Source organism: Macaca fascicularis, chromosome 10 (assembly GCF_037993035.2).
Source record: "Macaca fascicularis isolate 582-1 chromosome 10, T2T-MFA8v1.1".
NCBI lineage: Eukaryota > Metazoa > Chordata > Mammalia > Primates > Cercopithecidae > Macaca > Macaca fascicularis.
The window spans coordinates 89,405,926-89,420,609 of record NC_088384.1 but is presented as its reverse complement, the minus strand read 5'-3'; the positions used below and the strand labels follow the sequence as shown (position 1 = coordinate 89,420,609).

The 14,684-nt window shown below is 48.8% G+C and overlaps 2 protein-coding genes across 34 annotated transcripts in view; both read left to right on the top strand.

Annotated features, from left to right (window-relative positions):
• Window positions 1-1,016, top strand: part of SNTA1 (syntrophin alpha 1) — a 34,788-nt gene extending 33,772 nt beyond the window's left edge. For all 8 annotated transcript variants that reach the window (XR_012419272.1, XR_012419273.1, XM_045362762.2 and 5 more), the window contains 2 exons: window positions 89-276; window positions 378-1,016. Coding sequence is in view for 6 of the 8 variants with exons in the window: in XM_045362762.2 (XP_045218697.2) it covers window positions 89-276; window positions 378-470 (281 nt within the window). In the remaining 2 variants the exon portion in view is untranslated. The remainder of the gene's footprint in view (window positions 1-88; window positions 277-377) is intronic.
• Window positions 1,017-9,452: 8,436 nt separating this feature from the next.
• CDK5RAP1 (CDK5RAP1 mitochondrial tRNA methylthiotransferase) overlaps window positions 9,453-14,684 on the top strand; it is a 41,965-nt gene continuing 36,733 nt past the window's right edge. For 12 of the 26 annotated variants that reach the window (XR_012419260.1, XR_012419259.1, XR_012419265.1 and 9 more), the window contains exons 1-2: window positions 9,498-9,589; window positions 13,944-14,267. Coding sequence is in view for 9 of the 26 variants with exons in the window: in XM_015457939.3 (XP_015313425.1) it covers window positions 13,964-14,267 (304 nt within the window). In the remaining 17 variants the exon portion in view is untranslated. Of the gene's footprint in view, window positions 9,590-9,785; window positions 9,879-11,287; window positions 11,429-13,942; window positions 14,268-14,684 lie in introns of those variants that run through there. The other 14 variants (XR_012419268.1, XR_012419269.1, XR_012419270.1 and 11 more) reach the window with 5 other exon arrangements.

Sequence of the window (14,684 nt, the reverse complement as noted above, 5' to 3'; positions counted from 1 at the left end):
CCACTTTGTAAGCTGCGGTGGGGGTTGGAGGTTGGGGTGTAGTGTCTGAGGTGCCAGCTGTGCCTGTACCTATGTGCCCTCCCTGCAGCCTGCACATGGAACGGGCGTCCCTGCAGCCTGTCTGTGCACATCGACAAGGGCTTCACACTGTGGGCGGCTGAGCCAGGTGCAGCCCGAGCTGTGCTCCTGCGACAGCCCTTCGAGAAGCTGCAGATGTCTTCAGATGATGGTGCCAGTCTCCTTTTCCTGGACTTTGGAGGTGCTGAAGGCGAGATCGTGAGTGAGGGGCTGCCTTTGCACCCTGGGGAGGAGGGGGTATGCACTCTTGGAGGCCAGGCTGGCCAGGGCCCTGACTCTTCTCTCCATCCACCCTGCAGCAGCTGGACCTGCACTCGTGTCCCAAAACCATAGTCTTCATCATCCACTCCTTCCTCTCGGCCAAAGTCACCCGCCTTGGGCTATTGGCCTAGAAGTCACCGGATGCGCTAGCCCTGAAGAGGGGTATCCATGACATGGCCTGAGCTGGGCCTCCACCGACTGCCTGCTCACCCCTGGGCTGAGGGAAGGGAGAGGAGAGGAACAAGGGCCTCTGAGACCCCACCCCTGAGGGAGACTGGATTGGTCTTGGGGCCCGGGGCCCAGGACCCAGACCCAGGACAGAGTGGACTCTGCCTGTGATGGGGTGGCCCTCCTGCTGCCCCCCACCACCAGTGCCTTTTGCGGAGAGATATTTTGTGTACACAGAAGCCATTCCGAGTCTGGGACCTGCCCCTGTGCGGATCCTGACCCCAGCCAACAGCTGAGCTGCCAGGCCTCCTCGAGGCCCCTAAGCCACCCCTAGAGGTCCCATCTGAAGCTGGAGTCCCCTGGGGTCAGCGGCAAGAGAAACAAGAGGAGACTTTGTTTGTTTTTCCCCTCAGCCCTGCCACCTTGGGGAGTCTGGTTTTTCTCTTCATCCTCTCTCTCCTCCTTACTCTTGGATAAATAAACAGCCTGTGAGACACAGGCAGCCCGGCCCAGTGTCTGTGGTCTGTGCCTTGGCCTTTGGGTCCTGGGGTGGCCCCTGCAGTCCCAAGATGGACCAGACCAAGGACTGGGGCACCTTTCCCTGGAGAAGAACAGACTTTTACCACATGGGCCAAAGAGAGTGTATTGGTTATCTATTGTTGTGTGACAAATTACCCCACATTTTTACAGCTTAAAATGACAAATATTCATTATCTCTTAGGTTCTGTGGGTCAGGGATTTGAGAGGGGCTAAGCTGGGCTGTTCTTGTCTCAGGGTCGTTCATGAGGTTGCAGTCAAATTGTCAGCTAGGGCTGCAGTCATCTGAAGGCTTGACTGGGGCTGGAGGATCCATTCCAATACTGCTCATGCACATGGCTGTGGGTAGGAGGTCTCCGTTCCTCACCATGTAGGGCTAACCCTAGAGCTGCTGCTTGAGTTTTCTCATGATATGGCAGTTGGCTTTCCCCACAATGAGACAGAAGAGAGAGCAAAGAGGAAGCCACAAACAGTGCCTCTTACGACCCAGTCTTGGAAGCCATACACTGTTGCTTCTGCTTTGTTCTATTTGTTAGAAGTGAGTCACTAAGTTCAGTCCACACTCAAGGGGAGGGGAATTAGGCTCCACTTCTTGAAGAAAGGAATGCCAAATAATTTGTGGATCCATTTTAAAGCCATCTTAGAGAGCTTCAGGACCCTTTCCTGCAGAAGGGAGGTGGAGTGGAATGTGTTTGGTGCTTCGGAAACTGCGATGTGCTGACTGGATGTGAGTGGGTGGTGGTTATGACTCCCTACTAAAATCACGACGACAACAGCAATGATGAATTTTTTTTTTTTTTTTTTTGAGATGGGGTCTTGCTCTGTCACCCAGGTGGGAGTGCAGTGGTGTGTTCTCAGCTCACTGCAACCTCCACCTCCCGGTTCAAGCGATTCTCCTGCCTCAGCTTCCCGAGTAGCTGGGATTACAGGTGCCCACCACTGCCCACCACCATGCCCCACTACTGTTTTGTAGTTTTAGTAAAGATGGGGTTTCACCATGTTGGCCAGGCTGGTTTTAAACTCCTGACCTCAAGTGATCCTCCTGCATCAGCTTCCCAAAGTGCTAGGACACCGCGCCCAGCCCAGAACTTTTTTTTTTTTAACTTTTTTTTTTTTTTTTTTTTTTTTTTGAGGCGGAGTCTTCACTCTGTGGCCCAGGCTGGAGTGCAGTGGCACCATCTCGGCTCACTGCAAGCTCCGCCTCCCGGGTTCGCGCCATTCTCCTGCCTCAGCCTCCCGAGTAGCTGGGACTACAGGCGCCCGCCACCGCGCCCGGCTAATTTTTTGTATTTTAGTAGAGACGGGGTTTACCGTGTTAGCCAGGATGGTCTCGATCTACTGACCTCGTGATCCGCCCGCCTCGGCCTCCCAAAGTGCAGGGATTACAGGCGTGAGCCACTGCGCCCGGCCTTTTTTTTTTTTTTGAGACGGAGTCTCGCTCTGTCGCCCAGGCTGGAGTGCAGTGGCGCGATCTCGGCTCACTGCAAGCTCCGCCTCCCGGGTTCACGCCATTCTCCTGCCTCAGCCTCCCGAGTAGCTGGGACTACAGGCGCCCACAACCGCGCCCGGCTAATTTTTTGTATTTTTAGTAGAGACGGGGTTTCACCGTGGTCTCGATTTCCTGACCTTGTGATCCGCCCGCCTCGGCCTCCCAAAGTTCTGGGATTACAGGCGTGAGCCACCGCGCCCGGCCTTTTTTTTAACTTTCTAAAGGTTCAGTTTCTTCATTGTAGCCACGAGATAAAACAAAGATGATGTGCCTGGTGCAGTGGCTCATGCCTGTAATCCCAGCACTCTGGGAGGCTGAGGCGGGTGGATCACCTGAGGTCAGGAGTTCAAGACCAGCCTGGCCAACATGGTGAAACCCTGTTGCTACTAAAAATACAAAAATTAGCCGGGCATGGTGGCACCTGCCTGTAATCCCAGCTACTCAGGAGGCTGAGGCAGGAGAATCGCTTGAACCTGGGAGGTGGAGGTTGCAGTGAGCTGAGATGGTGCCACTGCACTCCAGCCAGGGTAACAGAGTGAGATTTGGTCTCAAAAAAACAAACAAAACAAACGACAACAACAACAACAACAAATTAGCCGGGCATGGTGGTGTGCGCTTGTAATCTCAGCTACTTGGGAGGCTAAGACAGAATCATTTGAACCCTGGAGGTGGAGTTTGCAGTGAGCAGAGATTGCGCTACTGCACTCAGCCTGGGCCCCAGAGCGTGACTCCGTCTCAAAAACAAACAAACAAAAAAAATTGAGACCAGGTAACTTGACTTTGAGGCAATTACTTTTAGCTTACTTATAATGGCAGCATTGTTTCTTTGTGAAAATGAAACTTTCTCAGCTTATCCACTAAATTTTAAGCAACATCCCAAACCACCAAAGACTCACTCATTTTCCTTCTGGCCATCAGCAGTCTGGTGCCTTCATTTGGAACACCACCCCCCGCCCTATTTTTTGTTTTTGAGGTGGTGTCTCGCTTTGTTGCCCAGGCTGGAGTGCAGTTGCGGGATCCTGGCTCACTGCAGCTTCGGCCTCCCAGACTCAAGTGATCCTCCTACCTCAGCCTCCCAAGTTGCTAGGACCACAGGCCTGTGCCACCATGGCTGGCTAATTTTTTATTTTTTAACTTGTTGTAGAGATGGGGTCTTGCCATGTTGCCCAGGCTGGTCTCACACTCCTGAACTCAAGCAATCCTCTGGTCTTGGCCTCCCAAAGTGCTAGGATTATAGGCAGGAGCCACTATTCCCAGCCTTGGCCCCCTTTTAAGAATGGCGTGGCGAGCTGGGTGTGGCAGCTCACACTTGTAATCCCAGCACTTTGGGAGGCTAAGGAGGGTGGATCACTGAAGGTCAGGAGTTCAAGACCAGCCTGGCCAACATGGTGAAACCCCGTCTCTACTAAGAATACAAAAATTAGCCAGGTGTGGTGGCATGTGCCTGTAGTCCCAGCTACTTGGGAGGCTGAGGTTGTGGTGAGCCGTGATCATGCCATTGCACGCCAGCCTGAGCTACAGAGTGAAACTCAGTCTCAAAAAAAAAAAAAAAAAAGGCACAGTGGCCACTTCCCCTCTTGCCCCAGCCATGGCTAACATATAGACAGTGTGATCTTCCAGACACTGTGCATACATTATCTTACTGGGTCCTCACCATATACCTATATAGTGGGCACAGTTATCTCAGTTTCATAGATAAGAAAACCTGGGCTCAGAAGGGGAGAGTAAATTGCCAAATGTCACATAGCTATGAAATATCTGAGCTGGGATTCAAATCAGGTCTGTCTGACTTCAAAGCCCTTGTTCACTTTGGAGACTTTCTGGCCCTGCACTGTCCAACAGAAATATAACACAAGCCACTTATCAAATTTAACAATTTCTAGTAGCCACATTTTAAAAAGTTTTAAAAATAGATGAAAATAATTTTTAATAATATATTTTATTTAACCCAATGTACCCAAAATATTATCACTTCAACTCATAAGCGTTTACTAGTGAGATGTTTTATAATCCTTTTTTGCGCTATGTCTTGGAAACCCAGTGTATGTTTTATACCTCTAGCACATCTCTATTCAGATGTCAAATTTTCTTTTTTTTTTTTTTTTTTGAGACGGAGTCTCGCTCTGTCACCCAGGCTGGAGTGCGGTGGCCGGATCTCAGCTCACTGCAAGCTCCGCCTCCTGGGTTCACGCCATTCTCCTGCCTCAGCCTCCCGAGTAGCTGGGACTATAGGCGCCCGCCACCTCGCCCGGCTAGTTTTTTTTTGTATTTTTTAGTAGAGACGGGGTTTCACCGTGTTAGCCAGGATGGTCTCGATCTCCTGACCTCGTGATCCGCCCGTCTCGGCCTCCCAAAGTGCTGGGATTACAGGCGTGAGCCACCGCGCCCGGCCTCAGATGTCAAATTTTCATTGGAAATACTTGATTTGTATTCAGATTTTATAGCATTTACGGTAGAGTCACATACCCTTGTTCTAATCATTCTAAAGTCTTCCAATTACTGAGCTGTGCATCACAGTTTAAATTAAATGAAGTTTGGCGGGGCGCGGTGGCACACGCTTGTAATCCCAGTACTTTGGGAGGCTGAGGTGAGAGAATCAGGAGGTGAACTCTCACTACAACCTCCATCTCCTGGGTTCAAGCGATTCTCCTGCCTCAGCCTTCCGAGTAGCTGGGATTACAGGCATGTGCCACCATGCCTTGCTAATTTTTTTTGTTTTGAGACGGAGTCCCACGTTGTCACCCAGGCTGGAGTGCAGTGGCCCAATCTCGGCTCATTGCAACCTCTGACTCCTAGGTTCAAGCAATTATCTTGCCTCAGCCTCCTGAGCAGCTGGGATTACAGGCGCTTGCCACCACGCCTGGCTAATTTTTTTGTATTTTTAGTAGAGACAGGGTTTCACCATGCTGGCCAGGCTGGTCTCCTGACCTCCAGTGATCTTCCCACCTTGGCCCCCCAAAGTGCTGGGATTACAGACATGAGCCACTGTGCCTGGTCACTATATGTATATTTTTATATCTAGAATGAGATTTATTATAAGGAATTGGCTCAAGTGATTATAGAGGCCGAGAAGTCCTACAATTTGTCATCTGCAAGCTGCACACCGAGGAAAGGTGGTGGTGTAAATTCCAGTTTGAATCTAAAAGACTGAGAATCAGGAGTGCCAATGGTGTTTAAGTCCTAGTCCAAGGGCAGGAGAAGACCAATGTCTCAGCTTAAGCAGACAGGCAGAGAGATAGTTCAACCTTGCTCTGCCTTCCTGTCCTATTTGGGTCCCCGAGGGGTTAGATGATGTCCATCCAGATTGTGGAGTGCAGTCTACCAAAGCTAATCTCTTCCTCAAGAAACACACCCAGAAATAACATTTAACCAGATACCTGGGCAACCTGTGGCCCAGTCAAGTTGACACAAATAATTAACCAGCACAGTGTTCTGTATTATTTCCCAGTGTTCTCCAGCAGGATTAAGGCCTAGATGCCTGCAAGAAAGTTGCTTGATAAGAATGTTTATTGGCTGCCTCCCCTTCCCTGTTTCACTCCCCTACTACCCTACCAGTGTTTCCTGAGATTACTTTGCAAATCAACTACCTGCACTCAAGTACTTGTCTTAGGAGCCAGGCACAGTAGCTCACGCCTGTAATCCCAGCACTTAGGGAGGCCAAGGTGGGTGGATCACCTGAGGTGAAGAGTTCGAGACTGGCCTGGCCAACATGGTGAAACCCCATCTCTACTAAAAATACAAAAATTACCTGGGCGTGATGGCGTGTGCCTGTAATCCCAGCTACTTGGGAGGCTGAGGCAGGAGAATCGCTTGAACCCGGGAGGTGGAGGTTGCAGTGAGTCGAGATTGGGCCACTGCACTCCAGCCTGGGTAACAGTGAGAGTCAGTCTAAAAAAAAAAAAAAACTTGTCTTAGGGTCTGCTTCTGGGGAACCCAAACTAAGACAGAAAGCAGTCATTTATTCATTCAACAAATATTCATTAAGCCCTTCTATGAGTCAGACCCTACGTAGATCACAGGGATAAAGCCTTGAACAAGACACGATGTGTCCCTCCTCTCAGGGAGCTGATAGTCCAAGGAATAGGCAGTGATAAGAAAACAAGTAATGTCAACATTTTGAATAGTGACAAATACGGTGAAGAAAATAATATGAGAAGTGATGAAGTAGTTTATATGAAGTGGTCAGAGAGGGTCTCTCTGAAGAGCTGACATTTATGCTGAGACCTAAAGGATGAGAAGGGGCCAGCCATGAAACAATTTTGGAGAAGAGCATTCCAGAAAGATCATAGTAAGAAGAGAGGCTCTGTGGGCATGGTGTCACGTGCCTGTAATCTCAGCTACTTGGGAGGCTGAGGCAGGATAATTGCTTGAACCCGGGAGGCGGAGGTTGTAGTGAGCCAAGATCATGCCATTGCACTCCAGCCTGGGTGACAGAGCAAGATTCTGTCTCAAAAAAAAAAAAAAAAAAAAGAGAGAGAGAGGGTCTGAAATAAACATTTGCTTGGGATATTTAAGGAGCAAAATAAAATTATGTAGTTGAACTATGTCAACTAGAGAGAACACAGTAGGAGAAGTAAGTGGTAAGAAGTACATGGGTTGGAGAAGTAAAAGTAAGCAGGGGGCCAGACATGGTGGCTCATGCCTGTAATCCCAGCACTTTGAGAGGCTGAGGTGGGAGGATCACTTGAGGCCAGGAGTTTGAGACCAGCCTGGCCAACATGGCAAAATCCCATCTCTAGTAAAAACACAAAAATCAGCTGGGCATGGTGGTGCTTGCCTGTAATGCTAGCACTTTAGGAGGTCGAGGTCGGCGGATGACTTGAGGCTAGGAGTTTGAGACCAAGCTGGCCAACATAGTGAAACCCTGCTCTAGTAAAAATACAAATATTAGTTTGGTGTGGTGGTGCACGCCTGTAATCCCAGCTACTCATGAGGCTGAGGCAGGAGAGTCGCTTGAGCCTGGGAGGCAGAGGTTGCACTGAGCCGAGATTGCGCCACTGCACTCCAGCCTGGGTGACAGAGTGAGTGAGACACCATCTCAAAAACAAACAAACAAAACAAAACAAGTAAGCGGGGCCACATCATGCAGGCCCCTGGGACACAGTAGGAAATCTGGATTTTATTGCAAGGGCAATGGAAAGCTCTTAAGCTTTTTGTTTTGTTTTGTTTTGTTTTGTTTTGAGACGCAGTCTTGCTCTGTCGCCCAGGCTGGAGTGCAGAGGCTCGATCTCGGCTCACTGCAATCTCTACTTCCCGGGTTCAAACAATTGTCCTGCCTCAGCCTCCCGAGCAGCTGGGACTACAGGCATGTGGCACCATGCCCAGCTAATTTTTTTTTTTTGTATTTTTAGTAGAGATGAGGTTTTACCATATTGGTCAGGCTGGTCTTGAACTCCTGACCTCGTGATCCAACCACCTCAGTTGCCCAAAGTGCTGGGATTACAGGCGTGAGCCATTGTGCCTGGCCGTTTTTGTGTTTTCCTTTTTCCAGACATGGTCTCATTCTGGTACCCAGGCTGGAGTGCAGTGTTGAGATCATGGTTCACTGAAGCCTCAACTTCCCCGGCTCAAGTAATCTTCCTGCCTCAGCCTTCTGAGTAGCTGGGACCACAGGCACCCGCCACCACGCCAGGCTAATTTTTGTGTTTTCTGTAGATATGGTGTTTCATCATGTTGTTCAGGCTAGTCTAGAACTCCTGGGCTCAAGCAATCTGCCCATCTTGGCCTCCCAAAGTGCTGGGATTACAGGCATGAGCCACCATGCCCAGCCTGTCACGGAGAGTTTTCAGGAGAGGAGTGATATAATTTGATTTAATAAAACAGACAAATTCCCTTAGGCAGTGTGTGGGAAACTGTTCTCAGGAGACAAGGTGACCGTTGGCAGGCTACTGTGATTGTTTCTGATGAGACAGTGGTGGCCTGGGTAGTTGTAGCTACCGAGTAGACAGATTTGACATTTTGTAGTTAAAGTTGACAGGGCTTGCTGACAGGTAGAACGTGGGGATCCAGGGAGGTGAAGAAAATGACCATTCAGTTCCTCCTAGTGCACCTGGAAGGATGGTTGGGCCATTTACTGAGATGGGCCAGAATGGCAGGTACAGGTTTTTGGTGAAGGTGCGTGTGTGGAAATGAAGAGTTCATGATAGAGATGGTCATCAGACACCCAAGAAGTGTCAAGTAGGCAGCTGAGCTATGGCTCTGGAACTGCAGGGAGGGTCCAGCTGGAGATGTGAATCAGGAAGTCATTAATCTACAGGGCAGCACCCTCCAATAGAAATAGAGCATGAACCTCTTAGGTGACTTAAAATTTCCCAGTAAGGACCTGGTACAGTGGCTCACACCTACAATCCCAGCACTTTGGGAGGCCAAGGTGGGAGGATGGCTTGCGCCTAGGTAGGAGTTTGAGACCTGCCTGGGCAACACGGGTAGACCCGTCTCTCCAAAAAAAAAAAAATTAGCTGGGCGTGGTGGCGCCTGCCTGTAGTCCCAGCCACTTGGGAGGCTGAGGTGGGAGGACTGCTTTAGCATGGGAGGCGGCAGCTGCAGTGAGCCATGACCACACCAATTTTTTACTCCCTGCTAGCCACATTGAAAAAGTAAAAAGAAACAACAGGTGAACTTAATTCAAATATTTCTGTCACCATAGCTACAAATAAAAAAAAAATTCAACGAATGTACCCAATATGTCCCAACAATTATTGCAGCACATAATCAATATAAACATATATGAACTATTTGACACCATTTGACATTTCTTCTTCCACATCCGATGTATCTGACATTTAGCGCACATTTCATTTGCACTCACCCACGCTGAGGCGCTCAATTGCCTCTTAAGCCCGTGGCTAGAGGCTGCCTTAAAGTTCAGCGCCGCCACGGAGCTTTGGGTCCACCCGGACTGTAAAAACGAAGCACTTCCGTTAGAATGACCCGGCCTGAAGTACCGGCGGAACGGAAGTCGCTTGTGTATCAGCCCAGCGGCGGACCGGTGAGTGGACCCGATTTGCCGGCAGAACTAACGCTGCGGGACCCCGGGCACTGTTGCTGCTGCGGGAGGTGAGCAGCGCGCCCGCCAGGGTGGGCTGCGCACCTGCTTTTGAGTGGCGCCTGGGGCAGGAGGGGCCGCGGATCCCGGGAAGCGCGCGGTGTTCAAGAGGGAGGATGGCACGGTGGTTACGGCGTGGGGCCTGGCGTCAGGCTGTCGGAGTTCGTACCCTAACCCCGCCGCCTAACCCCGTGTGACTTTGGACAGGTCACCTCCACTTCTTCCAAGGCTTCGCTTCGCCACCCATGAAGTGGGGTTGACAGTACAGCCTGCCTCACAGGGTTGCTGTGAGGGTTATAGGTAATAATTCGCGGAAAATGTTTTGCACCATGCCTAACGCATTGTAACCAGCCAATAAAGTGTTTGGGATGTTGTTGTACACTATTGTTCTAGCCTCATTGCCGACTGTCAGAATTAATTTCGAGCCTGCAGAGAGGCTTCTACACTGTGTTATGCAAAGCATTTTGCTTGTATTACTGCGTTTGATCCCACAGTAGGCTTATGGAGATAGGTGCTATTATCCCCATCTAGAGGCTCCCAGAGTTTAAGACAGGTGCCTAAGGTTTAGCTGGCTTAGCAGCAGTGGGGTCAGATTCAGACTCTAGGGTCCATACTGTTTTTTTTAATTTTTTTTTGTTTTTGTTTTTTGAGACGGAGTCTTGCTCTGTCGCCCAGGCTGGAGTGCAGTGACGCGATCTCGGCTCACTGTAGCCCCTGCCCCCCGAGTTTCAGCGATTTTCCTGTTCTCCTGCCTCAGCTTCCTGGGTAGCTAGGATTACAGGCGCATGCCACCACACCCGGCTAATTTTTGTATTTTTAGTAGAGTCCATACTCTTAACCAGGATGCTCTAATACTCTCCATGAAAGGGGGTGTGGGCTGTGAATTGCAGTTAGTGAACACTTACTGTATCTCAAGTTGTGTTTTTAATATCTTATTCTTATAACACTTCTTGGGTGGGGGGGTAAGTGCTGCTTTTATCCTTATTTTACACAAGTGGAATTGGTGACTCAGAGACAGAAATTTGTCTTGCCAAAGGTCACACAGCAATTATGGAGTAGAAATGGGCTATTTTAAAGCTCACACTTTAAGGCTGTTCTTCTGTGACACTTGAAACTGGGTTGGCATTGCTCCTGAGTGCTAGTAGCAGATGTGGCAGGTGATCTCATTGGAAATGTAATGGGCCACATCTGCTCATTACACATGTATAGCGGGGTTCCCCTGACCCTAGGTGGCAGAATGGTGCCTGTCCGTGGCCTGTGAGGAACCAGGCCGCACAGAAGGAGGTGAGCAGCAAGCTGGTGTTACTGCCTGAGCTCTGCCTCCTGTCATATCGGCCGTGGCATTAGATTCTCATAGGAACACAAACCCTATTGTGAACTGCGTGTATGCAAGGGATCTAGGTTGTGCATTCCATTTACTTTTTTTTTTTTTTTTTTTTGGAGACAGGGTTTCTCTCTGTTGCCCAGGCTGGAGTGTGGTGGCACAATCTCGGCTCACTGCAACCTCTGCATCTCCGGCTCAAGTGATCCTCCTACCTCAGCTTCTCCAGTTGCAGGGACTACAGGCACACACCACAATGGCTGGCTAAGTTTTTATTTTTTAATTTGTTGTAGAGACGGGGTCTTGCCATGTTGCCCAGGCTGGTCTTGAACTCCTGAGCTCAAGCAATCCTGCTGCCTCAGCCTCCCAAAGTACTGGGATTATAAAGATGTGAGCCACCGCACTGGCTCAAGATTACACACTCCTTATGAGAATCTAAATGCCTGAGGTGGAACAGTTTCAACATACCCCTGCTTCCCTGTCTGTGGAAAAATTATCTCCCATGAAACCGATGCCTGGTACCAAAAAGGTTGGGAACCACTGATGTTTAGCACCTGCCATGAGGCAGCTACCACAATGGGAGATGGTGAAGGTGTAGAAATGAATGATGCTTGTTCCCTGCTTACAGGAACCTGCCAGTTTACTAGGGCTGGCAGAAGTGTCAGTAATAACAGCAAAGTGTGATGAGTCTTGTGATGGAGAGCTAGAAGAGAGCTTTGGGAACCCAGAGGAGGATCCCACCTAGACTTCGAGGGTGATGGCCAGAGCAGTCTTCCCAGAGGAAGAAAGCTGAAAGTATCACAGGTGTTATACAGCCACTAGAGGGAAGATATGCCAGCCAGAGAACAGCGTGTGTAAAATCCTACAAGCTAGTGAAGATTAATACAAAGAAGTGTGGCATGGCTGGAGTGTGGTAGGCCATAGTCAGGGGGTCCATTAAAAATATATGGTGATCCTAGAATTCTTCCTTAGTCAGAAAAAAAAAAAAAAAAAGTAAATAGTATGGCTTCATCTCCTGTACCTTAGTTACCTAAGTCTTCCTGGGAGGCAACTATTGTTTCTTATGCACTCTAGAGATATTGGATGTACCTGCAAATAGGTACCTCAATATTCCTACCCACTTTCCCCACAGATTCATCAGTAGTATAATGTAGGTAGCGTGGAGCATTTTACTTCCTTGCCTTTGTCACGTATAGGTTCAGCCTCACTTTTTTTTTTTTTTTTTTTGAGCTAGGGTCTCACTCCGTCACCCAGGCAGTGGTGCGATTATGGCTCACTGCAGCATTGACCTCCCGGGCTCAAACAGTCCTTCTACTTCAGCCTCCTTAGTAGCTGGGACTACAGGTGTGCATCACTGTGCCTGGCTATTTTTTGTTATTTTTATAGAGATGAAGTCTCACTATGTTGCCCAGGCTGGTTTCAAATTCCTGGCTCAAGTGATGTTTCTGTCTCAGCTTCCCAAAATGCTGGGATTACAAGCATGAGCCACTGCACCTGGCCACCAGCCTTGGTTTCTAACAGTTGTATCTTATTCCATTGTATGGATGTACCAGAACTTACTTAACTAGTCCTTTATTGATGACATTTAGACCTTTCCCTTTCTTTTGCTATTAGAAACACTGTTGCATTGAATATCTTTTTATTTTTTGAGACAATCTCACTCTGTTGTCCAGGCTAGAGTGCAGTGGCGTGATCTTGGCTTACTGCAACCTTCTCTTCCTGGGCTCAAGAGATTCTCATGCCTCAGCCTCCCGGGTAACTCAGAATACAGGTGTGTGCCACTACATCCAGATAATTTTTGTATTTTTAGTAGAGATGAGGCTTCATTGTGTTGGCCAGGCTGGTCTCGAACTCCTGGCCTCAAGTGATCCACCAGCCTCAGTGTCCCAAAGTGCTGGGATTACAGGCGTGAGCTACCATGCCTAGACTGAATGTCTTTATACATAGGTCATTTTGTATGTGTATAGATTTATCTGCAGGATAAATATGAGTGGAAATGCTCTGTCAGATGGTTTGCACACTTGTAATTTTGATGGAAAGTGGCAAATTGTTCTCTATAAAGGTTGTGTTATTTGCTAAACCAAGTGTGAGAGGGTCTGGGTGGAAAGTTTGAAGGTAGTAGTTTGAAACTCTTGTTTTTTTTTTTTGAGATGGCGTTTCGCTCTGTTGTCCAGACTGTAGTGCGACCTCAGTACATAGCAACTTCTGCTTCCTGGGTTCAAGCGATTCTCCTACCTCAGCCTCTTGAGTAGTTGGGACTATAGGCACGTGCCACCACATCTGGCTAACTTTTGTATTTTTAGTAGAAATGGAGTTTTGCTATGTTGGCCAGGCTGGTCTTGAACTCCTGACCTCAAGTGATCCTCCTGCCTCGGCCTCTCAAAGTCCTGGGATTAGAGGCATGAGCGACTGCGCCCAGCCAAGACTCTTAAAGGGTAGAAGGAGTCACTGATCAGGCATACAGTGCCCTCACATTAGATGCTTTCCTTCTGAAGGAACTCAAAGGAAGATGCCCTCAGACAGTGAGTGGTTTTCACAGTATTAAGAGGCAGTGTAGCAAGATGGGTATTGGCACGGGCTTTGCATCCATGTGGATTTTTACCTGAGTTCTTGTTTGACTGCTTACTGGCTGTAGGAGCTTAGGTGAGTTCCTCAACCTATGTCTTTCGGAATAGGAACAATAATAGTGTCTGTTTCCTAGGATTGCTGTAAAGATTTAATGAGTTAATACACTTAAAGCCTTGGGAACTGGTCTTGGCACAAGGTGCTATTTTGTCATTTTGTCAGGGCTTTCCATCTCATCTCTACCACCCCTTGTTTTGAAAACGCTGCCTGGATTTGCATCTCATCTCTGGCACTCCTCTGTGTGGTCTTGGGCAAGTTGCCTCCGTGTTTTCAACTGTAAAACAAAGGTCATATTATTAGGAGTACCTTCATCATGGGCTTTTGTGAGGGGTAAATGGATGTATACACTGAAGTGCTCAGAGCAGTGTTCTGTCCATAGTGTTCAATAAATGCTGGTGATGTCTGTCATTCTTTTGCAGACCGTGGGCTGTTTAGTGCCATGCACCCTTTACAGTGTGTCCTCCAAGTGCAGAGGTCTCTGGGGTGGGGGCCATTGGCCTCTGTGTCTTGGCTGTCGCTGAGGATGTGCAGGGCACACAGCAGTCTCTCTAGTACCACGTGTCCCAGTCCAGAGAGGCAGGAGGATGGAGCTCGGAAGGATTTCAGCTCCAGGCTGGCCGCTGGACCGACTTTTCAACATTTTTTAAAAAGTGCCTCAGCTCCTCAGGAGAAGCTGTCTTCAGAAGTAGAAGACCCACCTCCCTATCTCACGATGGATGAACTTCTTGGAAGGCAGAGAAAAGGTTGGTTTTACTTCTCTTATCCCTTTGGGCTTCCTGCCTTGCTCCTTTCTGTCATTCCTGGCGTAATTCTTTTATTACAGACCTGGCTTGGAAGGTTAACAGTGTGGGAAGGCTGTGGGAATCATCAGACTCCACCCAATAATATTAATATCAAGAAACTTGGCCGGGCACGGTGGCTCATGCCTGTAATCCCAGCACCTTGGGAGGCCGAGATGGGTGGATTGCTGGAGCCCAGGAGTTCAAGAACAGCCTGGGTAACATGGTGAAACACTGTCTCTACAAAAAATAAAAAATTAGCCAGGTATGATAGCCTGCACCTGTAGTCCTAGCTACTCAGGAGGCTGAGGTGGGAGAATCATTTGAGCAAAAGCTTATTATCATTCAGCTCTTAACTTTTAGTTGGAATTTATTGGAGTC